This window comes from Drosophila pseudoobscura, chromosome 2 (genome assembly GCF_009870125.1).
Source record: "Drosophila pseudoobscura strain MV-25-SWS-2005 chromosome 2, UCI_Dpse_MV25, whole genome shotgun sequence".
NCBI lineage: Eukaryota > Metazoa > Arthropoda > Insecta > Diptera > Drosophilidae > Drosophila > Drosophila pseudoobscura.
The window spans coordinates 17,464,633-17,482,373 of NC_046679.1; the positions used below are offsets into that span (position 1 = coordinate 17,464,633).

The 17,741-nt window shown below is 40.6% G+C and overlaps 13 protein-coding genes across 13 annotated transcripts; 6 read left to right on the forward strand and 7 right to left on the reverse strand.

Annotated features, from left to right (window-relative positions):
- Positions 1-19: 19 nt before the first annotated feature.
- Positions 20-903, reverse strand: LOC117185600 (histone H1-like). The gene has a single exon (XM_033385737.1). The coding sequence runs from the start codon at positions 881-883 to the stop codon at positions 110-112; it is 774 nt and encodes a 257-aa protein (XP_033241628.1). The 5' UTR covers positions 884-903; the 3' UTR covers positions 20-109.
- A 1,924-nt stretch (positions 904-2,827) lies between these two features.
- Positions 2,828-3,265, forward strand: LOC117185604 (histone H4). Its single transcript, XM_033385741.1, has one exon. It carries the CDS (start codon positions 2,903-2,905, stop codon positions 3,212-3,214), a length of 312 nt encoding a protein of 103 aa, XP_033241632.1. The 5' UTR covers positions 2,828-2,902; the 3' UTR covers positions 3,215-3,265.
- Positions 3,266-3,762: 497 nt separating this feature from the next.
- On the reverse strand, positions 3,763-4,262 carry LOC117185601 (histone H2A). The gene has a single exon (XM_033385738.1). The coding sequence runs from the start codon at positions 4,209-4,211 to the stop codon at positions 3,837-3,839; it is 375 nt and encodes a 124-aa protein (XP_033241629.1). The 5' UTR covers positions 4,212-4,262; the 3' UTR covers positions 3,763-3,836.
- Positions 4,263-4,378: 116 nt separating this feature from the next.
- Positions 4,379-4,838, forward strand: LOC117183191 (histone H2B). The gene has a single exon (XM_002136547.3). It carries the CDS (start codon positions 4,440-4,442, stop codon positions 4,809-4,811), a length of 372 nt encoding a protein of 123 aa, XP_002136583.1. The 5' UTR covers positions 4,379-4,439; the 3' UTR covers positions 4,812-4,838.
- A 349-nt stretch (positions 4,839-5,187) lies between these two features.
- Positions 5,188-6,071, reverse strand: LOC26532116 (histone H1-like). The gene has a single exon (XM_015179652.2). It carries the CDS (start codon positions 6,049-6,051, stop codon positions 5,278-5,280), a length of 774 nt encoding a protein of 257 aa, XP_015035138.1. The 5' UTR covers positions 6,052-6,071; the 3' UTR covers positions 5,188-5,277.
- Positions 6,072-7,995: 1,924 nt separating this feature from the next.
- Positions 7,996-8,433, forward strand: LOC117185617 (histone H4). The gene has a single exon (XM_033385756.1). It carries the CDS (start codon positions 8,071-8,073, stop codon positions 8,380-8,382), a length of 312 nt encoding a protein of 103 aa, XP_033241647.1. The 5' UTR covers positions 7,996-8,070; the 3' UTR covers positions 8,383-8,433.
- A 498-nt stretch (positions 8,434-8,931) lies between these two features.
- On the reverse strand, positions 8,932-9,431 carry LOC117185611 (histone H2A). The gene has a single exon (XM_033385749.1). The coding sequence runs from the start codon at positions 9,378-9,380 to the stop codon at positions 9,006-9,008; it is 375 nt and encodes a 124-aa protein (XP_033241640.1). The 5' UTR covers positions 9,381-9,431; the 3' UTR covers positions 8,932-9,005.
- Positions 9,432-9,547: 116 nt separating this feature from the next.
- Positions 9,548-10,007, forward strand: LOC117185613 (histone H2B). Its single transcript, XM_033385752.1, has one exon. The coding sequence runs from the start codon at positions 9,609-9,611 to the stop codon at positions 9,978-9,980; it is 372 nt and encodes a 123-aa protein (XP_033241643.1). The 5' UTR covers positions 9,548-9,608; the 3' UTR covers positions 9,981-10,007.
- A 349-nt stretch (positions 10,008-10,356) lies between these two features.
- LOC117185607 (histone H1-like) lies at positions 10,357-11,240 on the reverse strand. The gene has a single exon (XM_033385744.1). The coding sequence runs from the start codon at positions 11,218-11,220 to the stop codon at positions 10,447-10,449; it is 774 nt and encodes a 257-aa protein (XP_033241635.1). The 5' UTR covers positions 11,221-11,240; the 3' UTR covers positions 10,357-10,446.
- A 1,927-nt stretch (positions 11,241-13,167) lies between these two features.
- Positions 13,168-13,605, forward strand: LOC117185616 (histone H4). The gene has a single exon (XM_033385755.1). The coding sequence runs from the start codon at positions 13,243-13,245 to the stop codon at positions 13,552-13,554; it is 312 nt and encodes a 103-aa protein (XP_033241646.1). The 5' UTR covers positions 13,168-13,242; the 3' UTR covers positions 13,555-13,605.
- Positions 13,606-14,103: 498 nt separating this feature from the next.
- On the reverse strand, positions 14,104-14,619 carry LOC117185610 (histone H2A-like). Its single transcript, XM_033385748.1, has one exon. It carries the CDS (start codon positions 14,616-14,618, stop codon positions 14,178-14,180), a length of 441 nt encoding a protein of 146 aa, XP_033241639.1. The 5' UTR covers position 14,619; the 3' UTR covers positions 14,104-14,177.
- Positions 14,620-14,719: 100 nt separating this feature from the next.
- LOC117185615 (histone H2B) lies at positions 14,720-15,179 on the forward strand. Its single transcript, XM_033385754.1, has one exon. The coding sequence runs from the start codon at positions 14,781-14,783 to the stop codon at positions 15,150-15,152; it is 372 nt and encodes a 123-aa protein (XP_033241645.1). The 5' UTR covers positions 14,720-14,780; the 3' UTR covers positions 15,153-15,179.
- Positions 15,180-15,584: 405 nt separating this feature from the next.
- Positions 15,585-16,412, reverse strand: LOC117185606 (histone H1-like). Its single transcript, XM_033385743.1, has one exon. It carries the CDS (start codon positions 16,390-16,392, stop codon positions 15,619-15,621), a length of 774 nt encoding a protein of 257 aa, XP_033241634.1. The 5' UTR covers positions 16,393-16,412; the 3' UTR covers positions 15,585-15,618.
- Positions 16,413-17,741: the final 1,329 nt, after the last annotated feature.

Below are 17,741 nucleotides of genomic sequence, written 5' to 3' on the forward strand. Positions count from 1 at the left end.
TTGAATATAGTTTTGTAGCCCTGAAAAGGGCTTGTTTAAATCAATTTCAGACGGATACATCTAAAATTTCGAATGCGACCTTGTACACCAACGTGTACTGTTTCACACTTTACTTTTTGGCCGCTGTCGTCTTGGCTTTCGGCTTCTTTACAGTGGCGGGAGCTGCTGGCTTCTTCGTTGTCTTCTTGGGCTTGACAGATGCCGCTGCAGCTACAGCCTTTGCTTTTGGCTTTGGCTTTGGTTTTGCTGGGCTCGACTTGGCCTTTGTCGCTGCTGGCTTCGCCTTCACGATTCCAGTTTTCTTCGCATCCTTAGCCTTTGCCTTCTCAGTTTTCTTCTTCTCGGCGGTCTTCTTGGTGGCGACTGACTTCTTCACCTTTAGTTTCTTGTCACCGGCAGCGGCTGCTTTTTTAGGGCTTGCTGTCTTCTTGGTTGCCGCCGACGACGATGACGCCACCTTCTTACTTTTAACTTTCTTCTCGACAGATGCAACCTTTGGCTTGGGCTCCTTTTTGGCGGAAGCCGACAGCTTGAACGAACCAGATGCACCCTTTCCCTTTGTTTGGATCAGCTTTCCATTGGCAACGGCCGACTTCAAGTACTTCTTGATAAATGGGGCCAGTTTCTGGGCATCGCATTTGTATTCGGCAGTAATATATTTCTTGATTGCCAAAAGCGATGAGCCGCCACGTTCCTTCAAGCTCTTAATCGAAGCGTCAACCATTTGCTGAGTTGGGGGATGCGATGGTGGAGCTGTGGGCTTCTTTGCCTTTGCAGTAGCAGCAGCGGATCCAGATGCCTTTTTGGCGGCCACCTTCTTCTCCGCTGGCACTGGTGGAGCAGCCACTGGAGAGGCGGATGTTGCAACTGCAGAATCAGACATTATTCTTTACAAAATTACACTTTTCAATGAAAAAACACCGTTGCAGACCTGGGCTATGGTCCCTCGTTCGAATGAGAAGCGAGTAGAAGGGCAGTACGAAGATGATTTTAGCAATGGTGATTTGTTTGTTAGAAGTTTCATTGAACGTCTGTCTTATTTTTGCTTTTCTATATATAACTATTAACTAATTGTAATATATTTTCATTGATTCATATTGTTAAATATTTCAAATATTACTGTAAATCATTTATTTTGTGAATATCGTCCATCATCGATTTTTAATAATTGTGCAAACTTTGACAACTAGTTATCCAACTCTTATATTTTGGATTCAATGATATTAATAAATAACAATTCTGGCTCATTTTGCTAAACTTTTTTTTGAAACATAAAATTTGAACAATTTACTTTAAGAGACAATAAACATATATTCACATATCGTTTAGTATGGTATTTTAAAATCGTTTTGAAAATAACCCTATCGAGTAGAAAAAGACCACTTTCTGGATATGTTCAACATTGAATTTAGGGGTCAACAAATATAAATGTTTAAAAATATATTGTTTAAAGCCATTTTTCTTAAGGAAATGAACACGATTTTCAATTTTATATTATTTCTGATCCATTTTTGGCAATATTTACCCAAAAATAACATACTTTCTTACCCACACAGCACTACAAATTAAGTTCATCTCAAAGTAAAAATCGAAAAAATAAATTTTACTTAAATTTTATTGTCTATACCAATTTATACGAATCTTAAGAACATATTTCATTTACTTTTGTTGAAGATTTTCATATATTTTCATTTATAACGACCATTTATTGCATACGAGTATACCAGTAGTAGATTCGAAAAATATCAAATGCAATTTATTGGTCATTGGAAAAATCTAAAATTACGTTAAAAGGGTTTGTATTCTATTCTAGTTCCGCAGCTCTAGCTGTTTGTTTCTGATAGGTTTGTCACCTCGCAACAAAAATATATTTTTTGTTTCCCAAATACATAGAAATTACATATACATATATCGCCGCAATTTAACCATACACAAATGTTGTCCCCCTTTTAGAATTCTTACAATCAGCATAATTCTTTAATGAAAAACCCGAAGATGTCAAAACATTCGTCTAACTATACATTTAATACGGATCGTATACGGTATTCTCCCAATCCAATTCTGTTTTGTATCTAAACCAACGCTCTAGCACAAAGCAAAGACAAAATTACAAATATTTTATTTGGGAAAAATAGTACGAGTATGCAGAAATAAAAAATCTCATTGGAAATTATTTTGTGGTCCTGAAAAGGACCGATTTGTATATTTATATGCGCCTGACGAAGAAATATCAACTTAAGCACGCTCGCCACGGATACGTCTGGCCAGTTGGATGTCCTTGGGCATGATTGTGACACGCTTGGCATGGATGGCGCACAAGTTGGTATCTTCGAAGAGACCGACCAGATAGGCTTCGCTAGCTTCCTGGAGTGCCATTACTGCCGAGCTCTGGAAACGCAAGTCAGTTTTGAAATCCTGAGCGATTTCACGAACCAAACGCTGGAAAGGCAGTTTGCGGATCAGCAGCTCGGTACTCTTCTGGTAGCGACGGATTTCACGGAGGGCAACAGTGCCGGGGCGATAGCGATGAGGTTTCTTCACGCCTCCGGTTGCTGGAGCACTTTTACGTGCGGCCTTGGTAGCCAGTTGTTTGCGCGGCGCCTTGCCACCAGTCGATTTACGAGCAGTCTGCTTGGTACGGGCCATTTTCACTATTCACTTTCAAAGTCTGAATTTGTACTAATCGATCGCGCATCCCGCAAACTAACTTATATAGCATTCTTCTGGTGGAGGGTTGAAACGAGAGAGTTGCCGAAGCATGCTATTTCATTTCACGAGCGAGATGCACATATCATTCGGACTCACTCGTGTTTCGATGGTGTTTTGTATAAATACAAGCGATACAAAATGTGGATGGCATTCGTTCTTCGTGTCGTAAAGTGAAACAACATAGTGAAAGAAAATGACTGGTCGTGGTAAAGGTGGCAAAGGCTTGGGAAAGGGAGGCGCTAAGCGTCATCGCAAGGTTCTGCGTGATAACATCCAGGGTATCACGAAGCCCGCTATCCGCCGTTTGGCTCGTCGTGGCGGTGTAAAACGTATCTCGGGACTCATCTACGAGGAAACTCGTGGAGTGCTGAAAGTGTTTTTGGAAAACGTTATCCGTGATGCCGTCACCTACACCGAACATGCCAAGAGGAAGACAGTCACAGCCATGGATGTTGTGTATGCTCTGAAGAGACAAGGCCGCACGCTGTACGGTTTCGGCGGTTAAGAAAATCAGTAGTCTGCTGTTCAAAAGTAACCATAAATTAAACAATCGGTCCTTTTCAGGACCACAAAATAATCTAGAAGAGAGACATATTTTCATAATTATGAATCGTACTTGATAATAGTAAAGTAAAATCAGAATAATGAAAGAAAAAATGAATTGATTGTCGAGTCATTGATTGCAATACGCAATTCCCATCTACTATGTATGTACATATGTATGTGCGCTGCATATAGTAGTGTTTTTCTTTCTTTCAGTCTAAAGGTTCAGCCATCTTTCCAAGATGGGCACTTTTTGGTCGAAAGTATTCTCGTAGATAAACTTGGGTAGAAACATGGGTAGGTAGAAAAAATTTGGGTTCTTTCTTGGCAAGCAAACATTGAATTTCATCCGTTGTTCAGATGAGTCGGACGCAACTGTACTTTCTGTACCTGTACCAAAAAAAAACAAAAATATGCGTGTTTGGCCTGCAGAAATATGTGCATTTTATTTCAACTGATAATAATGAATGATAATAAATTATGAAAATTCTCTTAATTCTTTAGTCATAGTTTGGTCGTCCTGAAAAGGACGTTTTGGTTTATATATTGTACAAGAATGTAAATTGTTTTTGCTATTGGAACATTTATGCCTTCTTCTCGGTCTTCTTGGGCAGCAGAACGGCCTGGATGTTGGGCAACACACCACCCTGAGCAATGGTGACGCCTGAGAGCAGTTTGTTCAACTCCTCATCGTTGCGGATGGCCAGCTGCAGATGGCGAGGGATAATTCTCGTCTTCTTGTTATCACGGGCAGCATTGCCAGCCAACTCGAGAACTTCAGCGGCCAAGTATTCCATCACGGCTGCCAGGTAAACGGGAGCGCCGGCACCGACACGCTCGGCATAGTTGCCCTTGCGAAGTAGACGATGAATACGACCAACAGGGAACTGAAGACCAGCACGGTTCGACCGAGACTTTGCCTTTCCCTTCACTTTGCCACCTTTACCACGACCAGACATGTTAATAGATTCCTTTTCTTTTTCACTGTTCACACACGAATGTTGTCCAACGGCACAGAACGCCATATTTATACCTTTTCCGACTGCATGAGCGCTCAACCAAGGGGTGGGTTTTCGCCCGCTACGAAATGTATGTTAAACCTGAACAGACTACTCGAATAAAACTATAAGGTTCTGAGCCCAGTCCGTTCAAACACATTAAGTGTTTTACATAAAGTGAAGTGAAAAATGCCTCCCAAGACTAGTGGAAAGGCAGCCAAAAAGGCTGGAAAGGCTCAGAAGAACATTACCAAGAACGACAAGAAGAAGAAGCGCAAGAGGAAGGAGAGCTATGCCATCTATATTTACAAAGTTCTGAAGCAAGTCCATCCTGACACTGGTATTTCGTCGAAAGCGATGAGCATCATGAACAGCTTTGTAAATGACATCTTCGAGCGCATTGCTGCCGAGGCGTCTCGCTTGGCTCATTACAACAAGCGCTCAACCATCACCAGTCGGGAAATCCAAACGGCTGTGCGCCTGCTGCTGCCGGGAGAGCTGGCCAAGCACGCTGTTAGTGAGGGAACCAAGGCTGTCACCAAGTACACCAGCTCCAAGTAAATTGGTTTCGAACAAAACCCAAAAAGGCCCTTTTCAGGGCCACAAAATGTTCTTCCAAAGAAATTCCATTTTCAATATACTATGTATAATTTCATCGATATGCAAGAAATATATGCACAATACAATAAAAATTGTATTCAATTGCCGACCTCTGAGATACAGCGTCTGTGTGAACGGTTTTTCATACATATGTACATATTTGATGTATGGTATGTATTTGATTCGGTTCGGGGAAAATGCATTCCGAATAAGTCTTTGAATAACGTTTGAACTGGATGCTAAATATTAAATATCTGTAGCATACTCGTATGCTGTATATACTGTATGCAAGACAAGGCTCGATAATTTGTATCTCTTTTGAATATAGTTTTGTAGCCCTGAAAAGGGCTTGTTTAAATCAATTTCAGACGGATACATCTAAAATTTCGAATGCGACCTTGTACACCAACGTGTACTGTTTCACACTTTACTTTTTGGCCGCTGTCGTCTTGGCTTTCGGCTTCTTTACAGTGGCGGGAGCTGCTGGCTTCTTCGTTGTCTTCTTGGGCTTGACAGATGCCGCTGCAGCTACAGCCTTTGCTTTTGGCTTTGGCTTTGGTTTTGCTGGGCTCGACTTGGCCTTTGTCGCTGCTGGCTTCGCCTTCACGATTCCAGTTTTCTTCGCATCCTTAGCCTTTGCCTTCTCAGTTTTCTTCTTCTCGGCGGTCTTCTTGGTGGCGACTGACTTCTTCACCTTTAGTTTCTTGTCACCGGCAGCGGCTGCTTTTTTAGGGCTTGCTGTCTTCTTGGTTGCCGCCGACGACGATGACGCCACCTTCTTACTTTTAACTTTCTTCTCGACAGATGCAACCTTTGGCTTGGGCTCCTTTTTGGCGGAAGCCGACAGCTTGAACGAACCAGATGCACCCTTTCCCTTTGTTTGGATCAGCTTTCCATTGGCAACGGCCGACTTCAAGTACTTCTTGATAAATGGGGCCAGTTTCTGGGCATCGCATTTGTATTCGGCAGTAATATATTTCTTGATTGCCAAAAGCGATGAGCCGCCACGTTCCTTCAAGCTCTTAATCGAAGCGTCAACCATTTGCTGAGTTGGGGGATGCGATGGTGGAGCTGTGGGCTTCTTTGCCTTTGCAGTAGCAGCAGCGGATCCAGATGCCTTTTTGGCGGCCACCTTCTTCTCCGCTGGCACTGGTGGAGCAGCCACTGGAGAGGCGGATGTTGCAACTGCAGAATCAGACATTATTCTTTACAAAATTACACTTTTCAATGAAAAAACACCGTTGCAGACCTGGGCTATGGTCCCTCGTTCGAATGAGAAGCGAGTAGAAGGGCAGTACGAAGATGATTTTAGCAATGGTGATTTGTTTGTTAGAAGTTTCATTGAACGTCTGTCTTATTTTTGCTTTTCTATATATAACTATTAACTAATTGTAATATATTTTCATTGATTCATATTGTTAAATATTTCAAATATTACTGTAAATCATTTATTTTGTGAATATCGTCCATCATCGATTTTTAATAATTGTGCAAACTTTGACAACTAGTTATCCAACTCTTATATTTTGGATTCAATGATATTAATAAATAACAATGCTGGCTCATTTTGCTAAACTTTTTTTTGAAACATAAAATTTGAACAATTTACTTTAAGAGACAATAAACATATATTCACATATCGTTTAGTATGGTATTTTAAAATCGTTTTGAAAATAACCCTATCGAGTAGAAAAAGACCACTTTCTGGATATGTTCAACATTGAATTTAGGGGTCAACAAATATAAATGTTTAAAAATATATTGTTTAAAGCCATTTTTCTTAAGGAAATGAACACGATTTTCAATTTTATATTATTTCTGATCCATTTTTGGCAATATTTACCCAAAAATAACATACTTTCTTACCCACATAGCACTACAAATTAAGTTCATCTCAAAGTAAAAATCGAAAAAATAAATTTTACTTAAATTTTATTGTCTATACCAATTTATACGAATCTTAAGAACATATTTCATTTACTTTTGTTGAAGATTTTCATATATTTTCATTTATAACGACCATTTATTGCATACGAGTATACCAGTAGTAGATTCGAAAAATATCAAATGCAATTTATTGGTCATTGGAAAAATCTAAAATTACGTTAAAAGGGTTTGTATTCTATTCTAGTTCCGCAGCTCTAGCTGTTTGTTTCTGATAGGTTTGTCACCTCGCAACAAAAATATATTTTTTGTTTCCCAAATACATAGAAATTACATATACATATATCGCCGCAATTTAACCATACACAAATGTTGTCCCCCTTTTAGAATTCTTACAATCAGCATAATTCTTTAATGAAAAACCCGAAGATGTCAAAACATTCGTCTAACTATACATTTAATACGGATCGTATACGGTATTCTCCCAATCCAATTCTGTTTTGTATCTAAACCAACGCTCTAGCACAAAGCAAAGACAAAATTACAAATATTTTATTTGGGAAAAATAGTACGAGTATGCAGAAATAAAAAATCTCATTGGAAATTATTTTGTGGTCCTGAAAAGGACCGATTTGTATATTTATATGCGCCTGACGAAGAAATATCAACTTAAGCACGCTCGCCACGGATACGTCTGGCCAGTTGGATGTCCTTGGGCATGATTGTGACACGCTTGGCATGGATGGCGCACAAGTTGGTATCTTCGAAGAGACCGACCAGATAGGCTTCGCTAGCTTCCTGGAGTGCCATTACTGCCGAGCTCTGGAAACGCAAGTCAGTTTTGAAATCCTGAGCGATTTCACGAACCAAACGCTGGAAAGGCAGTTTGCGGATCAGCAACTCGGTACTCTTCTGGTAGCGACGGATTTCACGGAGGGCAACAGTGCCGGGGCGATAGCGATGAGGTTTCTTCACGCCTCCGGTTGCTGGAGCACTTTTACGTGCGGCCTTGGTAGCCAGTTGTTTGCGCGGCGCCTTGCCACCAGTCGATTTACGAGCAGTCTGCTTGGTACGGGCCATTTTCACTATTCACTTTCAAAGTCTGAATTTGTAATAATCGATCGCGCATCCCGCAAACTAACTTATATAGCATTCTTCTGGTGGAGGGTTGAAACGAGAGAGTTGCCGAAGCATGCTATTTCATTTCACGAGCGAGATGCACATATCATTCGGACTCACTCGTGTTTCGATGGTGTTTTGTATAAATACAAGCGATACAAAATGTGGATGGCATTCGTTCTTCGTGTCGTAAAGTGAAACAACATAGTGAAAGAAAATGACTGGTCGTGGTAAAGGTGGCAAAGGCTTGGGAAAGGGAGGCGCTAAGCGTCATCGCAAGGTTCTGCGTGATAACATCCAGGGTATCACGAAGCCCGCTATCCGCCGTTTGGCTCGTCGTGGCGGTGTAAAACGTATCTCGGGACTCATCTACGAGGAAACTCGTGGAGTGCTGAAAGTGTTTTTGGAAAACGTTATCCGTGATGCCGTCACCTACACCGAACATGCCAAGAGGAAGACAGTCACAGCCATGGATGTTGTGTATGCTCTGAAGAGACAAGGCCGCACGCTGTACGGTTTCGGCGGTTAAGAAAATCAGTAGTCTGCTGTTCAAAAGTAACCATAAATTAAACAATCGGTCCTTTTCAGGACCACAAAATAATCTAGAAGAGAGACATATTTTCATAATTATGAATCGTACTTGATAATAGTAAAGTAAAATCAGAATAATGAAAGAAAAAATGAATTGATTGTCGAGTCATTGATTGCAATACGCAATTCCCATCTACTATGTATGTACATATGTATGTGCGCTGCATATAGTAGTGTTTTTCTTTCTTTCAGTCTAAAGGTTCAGCCATCTTTCCAAGATGGGCACTTTTTGGTCGAAAGTATTCTCGTAGATAAACTTGGGTAGAAACATGGGTAGGTAGGAAAAATTTGGGTTCTTTCTTGGCAAGCAAACATTGAATTTCATCCGTTGTTCAGATGAGTCGGACGCAACTGTACTTTCTGTACCTGTACCAAAAAAAAAACAAAAATATGCGTGTTTGGCCTGCAGAAATATGTGCATTTTATTTCAACTGATAATAATGAATGATAATAAATTATGAAAATTCTCTTAATTCTTTAGTCATAGTTTGGTCGTCCTGAAAAGGACGTTTTGGTTTATATATTGTACAAGAATGTAAATTGTTTTTGCTATTGGAACATTTATGCCTTCTTCTCGGTCTTCTTGGGCAGCAGAACGGCCTGGATGTTGGGCAACACACCACCCTGAGCAATGGTGACGCCTGAGAGCAGTTTGTTCAACTCCTCATCGTTGCGGATGGCCAGCTGCAGATGGCGAGGGATAATTCTCGTCTTCTTGTTATCACGGGCAGCATTGCCAGCCAACTCGAGAACTTCAGCGGCCAAGTATTCCATCACGGCTGCCAGGTAAACGGGAGCGCCGGCACCGACACGCTCGGCATAGTTGCCCTTGCGAAGTAGACGATGAATACGACCAACAGGGAACTGAAGACCAGCACGGTTCGACCGAGACTTTGCCTTTCCCTTCACTTTGCCACCTTTACCACGACCAGACATGTTAATAGATTCCTTTTCTTTTTCACTGTTCACACACGAATGTTGTCCAACGGCACAGAACGCCATATTTATACCTTTTCCGACTGCATGAGCGCTCAACCAAGGGGTGGGTTTTCGCCCGCTACGAAATGTATGTTAAACCTGAACAGACTACTCGAATAAAACTATAAGGTTCTGAGCCCAGTCCGTTCAAACACATTAAGTGTTTTACATAAAGTGAAGTGAAAAATGCCTCCCAAGACTAGTGGAAAGGCAGCCAAAAAGGCTGGAAAGGCTCAGAAGAACATTACCAAGAACGACAAGAAGAAGAAGCGCAAGAGGAAGGAGAGCTATGCCATCTATATTTACAAAGTTCTGAAGCAAGTCCATCCTGACACTGGTATTTCGTCGAAAGCGATGAGCATCATGAACAGCTTTGTAAATGACATCTTCGAGCGCATTGCTGCCGAGGCGTCTCGCTTGGCTCATTACAACAAGCGCTCAACCATCACCAGTCGGGAAATCCAAACGGCTGTGCGCCTGCTGCTGCCGGGAGAGCTGGCCAAGCACGCTGTTAGTGAGGGAACCAAGGCTGTCACCAAGTACACCAGCTCCAAGTAAATTGGTTTCGAACAAAACCCAAAAAGGCCCTTTTCAGGGCCACAAAATGTTCTTCCAAAGAAATTCCATTTTCAATATACTATGTATAATTTCATCGATATGCAAGAAATATATGCACAATACAATAAAAATTGTATTCAATTGCCGACCTCTGAGATACAGCGTCTGTGTGAACGGTTTTTCATACATATGTACATATTTGATGTATGGTATGTATTTGATTCGGTTCGGGGAAAATGCATTCCGAATAAGTCTTTGAATAACGTTTGAACTGGATGCTAAATATTAAATATCTGTAGCATACTCGTATGCTGTATATACTGTATGCAAGACAAGGCTCGATAATTTGTATCTCTTTTGAATATAGTTTTGTAGCCCTGAAAAGGGCTTGTTTAAATCAATTTCAGACGGATACATCTAAAATTTCGAATGCGACCTTGTACACCAACGTGTACTGTTTCACACTTTACTTTTTGGCCGCTGTCGTCTTGGCTTTCGGCTTCTTTACAGTGGCGGGAGCTGCTGGCTTCTTCGTTGTCTTCTTGGGCTTGACAGATGCCGCTGCAGCTACAGCCTTTGCTTTTGGCTTTGGCTTTGGTTTTGCTGGGCTCGACTTGGCCTTTGTCGCTGCTGGCTTCGCCTTCACGATTCCAGTTTTCTTCGCATCCTTAGCCTTTGCCTTCTCAGTTTTCTTCTTCTCGGCGGTCTTCTTGGTGGCGACTGACTTCTTCACCTTTAGTTTCTTGTCACCGGCAGCGGCTGCTTTTTTAGGGCTTGCTGTCTTCTTGGTTGCCGCCGACGACGATGACGCCACCTTCTTACTTTTAACTTTCTTCTCGACAGATGCAACCTTTGGCTTGGGCTCCTTTTTGGCGGAAGCCGACAGCTTGAACGAACCAGATGCACCCTTTCCCTTTGTTTGGATCAGCTTTCCATTGGCAACGGCCGACTTCAAGTACTTCTTGATAAATGGGGCCAGTTTCTGGGCATCGCATTTGTATTCGGCAGTAATATATTTCTTGATTGCCAAAAGCGATGAGCCGCCACGTTCCTTCAAGCTCTTAATCGAAGCGTCAACCATTTGCTGAGTTGGGGGATGCGATGGTGGAGCTGTGGGCTTCTTTGCCTTTGCAGTAGCAGCAGCGGATCCAGATGCCTTTTTGGCGGCCACCTTCTTCTCCGCTGGCACTGGTGGAGCAGCCACTGGAGAGGCGGATGTTGCAACTGCAGAATCAGACATTATTCTTTACAAAATTACACTTTTCAATGAAAAAACACCGTTGCAGACCTGGGCTATGGTCCCTCGTTCGAATGAGAAGCGAGTAGAAGGGCAGTACGAAGATGATTTTAGCAATGGTGATTTGTTTGTTAGAAGTTTCATTGAACGTCTGTCTTATTTTTGCTTTTCTATATATAACTATTAACTAATTGTAATATATTTTCATTGATTCATATTGTTAAATATTTCAAATATTACTGTAAATCATTTATTTTGTGAATATCGTCCATCATCGATTTTTAATAATTGTGCAAACTTTGACAACTAGTTATCCAACTCTTATATTTTGGATTCAATGATATTAATAAATAACAATGCTGGCTCATTTTGCTAAACTTTTTTTTGAAACATAAAATTTGAACAATTTACTTTAAGAGACAATAAACATATATTCACATATCGTTTAGTATGGTATTTTAAAATCGTTTTGAAAATAACCCTATCGAGTAGAAAAAGACCACTTTCTGGATATGTTCAACATTGAATTTAGGGGTCAACAAATATAAATGTTTAAAAATATATTGTTTAAAGCCATTTTTCTTAAGGAAATGAACACGATTTTCAATTTTATATTATTTCTGATCCATTTTTGGCAATATTTACCCAAAAATAACATACTTTCTTACCCACATAGCACTACAAATTAAGTTCATCTCAAAGTAAAAATCGAAAAAATAAATTTTACTTAAATTTTATTGTCTATACCAATTTATACGAATCTTAAGAACATATTTCATTTACTTTTGTTGAAGATTTTCATATATTTTCATTTATAACGACCATTTATTGCATACGAGTATACCAGTAGTAGATTCGAAAAATATCAAATGCAATTTATTGGTCATTGGAAAAATCTAAAATTACGTTAAAAGGGTTTGTATTCTATTCTAGTTCCGCAGCTCTAGCTGTTTGTTTCTGATAGGTTTGTCACCTCGCAACAAAAATATATTTTTTGTTTCCCAAATACATAGAAATTACATATACATATATCGCCGCAATTTAACCATACACAAATGTTGTCCCCCTTTTAGAATTCTTACAATCAGCATAATTCTTTAATGAAAAACCCGAAGATGTCAAAACATTCGTCTAACTATACATTTAATACGGATCGTATACGGTATTCTCCCAATCCAATTCTGTTTTGTATCTAAACCAACGCTCTAGCACAAAGCAAAGACAAAATTACAAATATTTTATTTGGGAAAAATAGTACGAGTATGCAGAAATAAAAAATCTCATTGGAAATTATTTTGTGGTCCTGAAAAGGACCGATTTGTATGAAATTTATATGCGCCTGACGAAGAAATATCAACTTAAGCACGCTCGCCACGGATACGTCTGGCCAGTTGGATGTCCTTGGGCATGATTGTGACACGCTTGGCATGGATGGCGCACAAGTTGGTATCTTCGAAGAGACCGACCAGATAGGCTTCGCTAGCTTCCTGGAGTGCCATTACTGCCGAGCTCTGGAAACGCAAGTCAGTTTTGAAATCCTGAGCGATTTCACGAACCAAACGCTGGAAAGGCAGTTTGCGGATCAGCAACTCGGTACTCTTCTGGTAGCGACGGATTTCACGGAGGGCAACAGTGCCGGGGCGATAGCGATGAGGTTTCTTCACGCCTCCGGTTGCTGGAGCACTTTTACGTGCGGCCTTGGTAGCCAGTTGTTTGCGCGGCGCCTTGCCACCAGTCGATTTACGAGCAGTCTGCTTGGTACGGGCCATTTTCACTATTCACTTTCAAAGTCTGAATTTGTACTAATCGATCGCGCATCCCGCAAACTAACTTATATAGCATTCTTCTGGTGGAGGGTTGAAACGAGAGAGTTGCCGAAGCATGCTATTTCATTTCACGAGCGAGATGCACATATCATTCGGACTCACTCGTGTTTCGATGGTGTTTTGTATAAATACAAGCGATACAAAATGTGGATGGCATTCGTTCTTCGTGTCGTAAAGTGAAACAACATAGTGAAAGAAAATGACTGGTCGTGGTAAAGGTGGCAAAGGCTTGGGAAAGGGAGGCGCTAAGCGTCATCGCAAGGTTCTGCGTGATAACATCCAGGGTATCACGAAGCCCGCTATCCGCCGTTTGGCTCGTCGTGGCGGTGTAAAACGTATCTCGGGACTCATCTACGAGGAAACTCGTGGAGTGCTGAAAGTGTTTTTGGAAAACGTTATCCGTGATGCCGTCACCTACACCGAACATGCCAAGAGGAAGACAGTCACAGCCATGGATGTTGTGTATGCTCTGAAGAGACAAGGCCGCACGCTGTACGGTTTCGGCGGTTAAGAAAATCAGTAGTCTGCTGTTCAAAAGTAACCATAAATTAAACAATCGGTCCTTTTCAGGACCACAAAATAATCTAGAAGAGAGACATATTTTCATAATTATGAATCGTACTTGATAATAGTAAAGTAAAATCAGAATAATGAAAGAAAAAATGAATTGATTGTCGAGTCATTGATTGCAATACGCAATTCCCATCTACTATGTATGTACATATGTATGTGCGCTGCATATAGTAGTGTTTTTCTTTCTTTCAGTCTAAAGGTTCAGCCATCTTTCCAAGATGGGCACTTTTTGGTCGAAAGTATTCTCGTAGATAAACTTGGGTAGAAACATGGGTAGGTAGGAAAAATTTGGGTTCTTTCTTGGCAAGCAAACATTGAATTTCATCCGTTGTTCAGATGAGTCGGACGCAACTGTACTTTCTGTACCTGTACCAAAAAAAAAACAAAAATATGCGTGTTTGGCCTGCAGAAATATGTGCATTTTATTTCAACTGATAATAATGAATGATAATAAATTATGAAAATTCTCTTAATTCTTTAGTCATAGTTTGGTCGTCCTGAAAAGGACGTTTTGGTTTATATATTGTACAAGAATGTAAATTGTTTTTGCTATTGGAACATTTATGCCTTCTTCTCGGTCTTCTTGGGCAGCAGAACGGCCTGGATGTTGGGCAACACACCACCCTGAGCAATGGTGACGCCTGAGAGCAGTTTGTTCAACTCCTCATCGTTGCGGATGGCCAGCTGCAGATGGCGAGGGATAATTCTCGTCTTCTTGTTATCACGGGCAGCATTGCCAGCCAACTCGAGAACTTCAGCGGCCAAGTATTCCATCACGGCTGCCAGGTAAACGGGAGCGCCGGCACCGACACGCTCGGCATAGTTGCCCTTGCGAAGTAGACGATGAATACGACCAACAGGGAACTGAAGACCAGCACGGTTCGACCGAGACTTTGCCTTTCCCTTCACTTTGCCACCTTTACCACGACCAGACATGTTAATAGATTCCTTTTCTTTTTCACTGTTCACACACGAATGTTGTCCAACCCCACAGAACGCCATATTTATACCTTTTCCGACTGCATGAGCGCTCAACCAAAGGGTGGGTTTTCGCCCGCTACGAAATGTATGTTAAACCTGAACAGACTACTCGAATAAAACTATAAGGTTCTGAGCCCAGTCCGTTCAAACACATTAAGTGTTTTACATAAAGTGAAGTGAAAAATGCCTCCCAAGACTAGTGGAAAGGCAGCCAAAAAGGCTGGAAAGGCTCAGAAGAACATTACCAAGAACGACAAGAAGAAGAAGCGCAAGAGGAAGGAGAGCTATGCCATCTATATTTACAAAGTTCTGAAGCAAGTCCATCCTGACACTGGTATTTCGTCGAAAGCGATGAGCATCATGAACAGCTTTGTAAATGACATCTTCGAGCGCATTGCTGCCGAGGCGTCTCGCTTGGCTCATTACAACAAGCGCTCAACCATCACCAGTCGGGAAATCCAAACGGCTGTGCGCCTGCTGCTGCCGGGAGAGCTGGCCAAGCACGCTGTTAGTGAGGGAACCAAGGCTGTCACCAAGTACACCAGCTCCAAGTAAATTGGTTTCGAACAAAACCCAAAAAGGCCCTTTTCAGGGCCACAAAATGTTCTTCCAAAGAAATTCCATTTTCAATATACTATGTATAATTTCATCGATATGCAAGAAATATATGCACAATACAATAAAAATTGTATTCAATTGCCGACCTCTGAGATACAGCGTCTGTGTGAACGGTTTTTCATACATATGTACATATTTGATGTATGGTATGTATTTGATTCGGTTCGGGGAAAATGCATTCCGAATAAGTCTTTGAATAACGTTTGAACTGGATGCTAAATATTAAATATCTGTTGCATACTCGTATGCTGTATATACTGTATGCAAGACAAGGCTCGATAATTTGTATCTCTTTTGAATATAGTTTTGTAGCCCTGAAAAGGGCTTGTTTAAATCAATTTCAGACGGATACATCTAAAATTTCGAATGTGACCTTGTACACCAACGTGTACTGTTTCACACTTTACTTTTTGGCCGCTGTCGTCTTGGCTTTCGGCTTCTTTACAGTGGCGGGAGCTGCTGGCTTCTTCGTTGTCTTCTTGGGCTTGACAGATGCCGCTGCAGCTACAGCCTTTGCTTTTGGCTTTGGCTTTGGTTTTGCTGGGCTCGACTTGGCCTTTGTCGCTGCTGGCTTCGCCTTCACGATTCCAGTTTTCTTCGCATCCTTAGCCTTTGCCTTCTCAGTTTTCTTCTTCTCGGCGGTCTTCTTGGTGGCGACTGACTTCTTCACCTTTAGTTTCTTGTCACCGGCAGCGGCTGCTTTTTTAGGGCTTGCTGTCTTCTTGGTTGCCGCCGACGACGATGACGCCACCTTCTTACTTTTAACTTTCTTCTCGACAGATGCAACCTTTGGCTTGGGCTCCTTTTTGGCGGAAGCCGACAGCTTGAACGAACCAGATGCACCCTTTCCCTTTGTTTGGATCAGCTTTCCATTGGCAACGGCCGACTTCAAGTACTTCTTGATAAATGGGGCCAGTTTCTGGGCATCGCATTTGTATTCGGCAGTAATATATTTCTTGATTGCCAAAAGCGATGAGCCGCCACGTTCCTTCAAGCTCTTAATCGAAGCGTCAACCATTTGCTGAGTTGGGGGATGCGATGGTGGAGCTGTGGGCTTCTTTGCCTTTGCAGTAGCAGCAGCGGATCCAGATGCCTTTTTGGCGGCCACCTTCTTCTCCGCTGGCACTGGTGGAGCAGCCACTGGAGAGGCGGATGTTGCAACTGCAGAATCAGACATTATTCTTTACAAAATTACACTTTTCAATGAAAAAACACCGTTGCAGACCTGGGCTATGGTCCCTCGTTCGAATGAGAAGCGAGTAGAAGGGCAGTACGAAGATGATTTTAGCAATGGTGATTTGTTTGTTAGAAGTTTCATTGAACGTCTGTCTTATTTTTGCTTTTCTATATATAACTATTAACTAATTGTAATATATTTTCATTGATTCATATTGTTAAATATTTCAAATATTACTGTAAATCATTTATTTTGTGAATATCGTCCATCATCGATTTTTAATAATTGTGCAAACTTTGACAACTAGTTATCCAACTCTTATATTTTGGATTCAATGATATTAATAAATAACAATTCTGGCTCATTTTGCTAAACTTTTTTTTGAAACATAAAATTTGAACAATTTACTTTAAGAGACAATAAACATATATTCACATATCGTTTAGTATGGTATTTTAAAATCGTTTTGAAAATAACCCTATCGAGTAGAAAAAGACCACTTTCTGGATATGTTCAACATTGAATTTAGGGGTCAACAAATATAAATGTTTAAAAATATATTGTTTAAAGCCATTTTTCTTAAGGAAATGAACACGATTTTCAATTTTATATTATTTCTGATCCATTTTTGCCAATATTTACCCAAAAATAACATACTTTCTTACCCACATAGCACTACAAATTAAGTTCATCTCAAAGTAAAAATCGAAAAAATAAATTTTACTTAAATTTTATTGTCTATACCAATTTATACGAATCTTAAGAACATATTTCATTTACTTTTGTTGAAGATTTTCATATATTTTCATTTATAACGACCATTTATTGCATACGAGTATACCAGTAGTAGATTCGAAAAATATCAAATGCAATTTATTGGTCAGTGGAAAAATATAAAATTACGTTAAAAGGGTTTGTATTCTATTCTAGTTCCGCAGCTCTAGCTGTTTGTTTCTGATAGGTTTATCACCTCGCAACAAAAATATATTTGTTGTTTCCCAAATACATAGAAATTACATATATATCGCCGCAATTTAACCATACACAAATGTTGTCCCCCTTTTAGAATTCTTACAATCAGCATAATTCTTTAATGAAAAACCCGAAGATGTCAAAACATTCGTCTAACTATACATTTAATACGGATCGTATACGGTATTCTCCCAATCCCATTCTGTTTTGTATCTAAACCAACGCTCTAGCACAAAGCAAAGACAAAATTACAAATATTTTATTTGGGAAAAATAGTACGAGTATGCAGAAATAAAAAATCTCATTGGAAATTATTTTGTGGTCCTGAAAAGGACCGATTTGTATGATATTTATATGCGCCTGACGAAGAAATATCA

Coding starts and splice junctions, on each gene's coding strand:
- LOC117185600 (XM_033385737.1), bottom strand. CDS start 883: ATGTCTGATTCTGCAGTTGCAACATCCGCCTCTCCAGTGGCTGCTCCA.
- LOC117185604 (XM_033385741.1), top strand. CDS start 2,903: ATGACTGGTCGTGGTAAAGGTGGCAAAGGCTTGGGAAAGGGAGGCGCT.
- LOC117185601 (XM_033385738.1), bottom strand. CDS start 4,211: ATGTCTGGTCGTGGTAAAGGTGGCAAAGTGAAGGGAAAGGCAAAGTCT.
- LOC117183191 (XM_002136547.3), top strand. CDS start 4,440: ATGCCTCCCAAGACTAGTGGAAAGGCAGCCAAAAAGGCTGGAAAGGCT.
- LOC26532116 (XM_015179652.2), bottom strand. CDS start 6,051: ATGTCTGATTCTGCAGTTGCAACATCCGCCTCTCCAGTGGCTGCTCCA.
- LOC117185617 (XM_033385756.1), top strand. CDS start 8,071: ATGACTGGTCGTGGTAAAGGTGGCAAAGGCTTGGGAAAGGGAGGCGCT.
- LOC117185611 (XM_033385749.1), bottom strand. CDS start 9,380: ATGTCTGGTCGTGGTAAAGGTGGCAAAGTGAAGGGAAAGGCAAAGTCT.
- LOC117185613 (XM_033385752.1), top strand. CDS start 9,609: ATGCCTCCCAAGACTAGTGGAAAGGCAGCCAAAAAGGCTGGAAAGGCT.
- LOC117185607 (XM_033385744.1), bottom strand. CDS start 11,220: ATGTCTGATTCTGCAGTTGCAACATCCGCCTCTCCAGTGGCTGCTCCA.
- LOC117185616 (XM_033385755.1), top strand. CDS start 13,243: ATGACTGGTCGTGGTAAAGGTGGCAAAGGCTTGGGAAAGGGAGGCGCT.
- LOC117185610 (XM_033385748.1), bottom strand. CDS start 14,618: ATGGCGTTCTGTGGGGTTGGACAACATTCGTGTGTGAACAGTGAAAAA.
- LOC117185615 (XM_033385754.1), top strand. CDS start 14,781: ATGCCTCCCAAGACTAGTGGAAAGGCAGCCAAAAAGGCTGGAAAGGCT.
- LOC117185606 (XM_033385743.1), bottom strand. CDS start 16,392: ATGTCTGATTCTGCAGTTGCAACATCCGCCTCTCCAGTGGCTGCTCCA.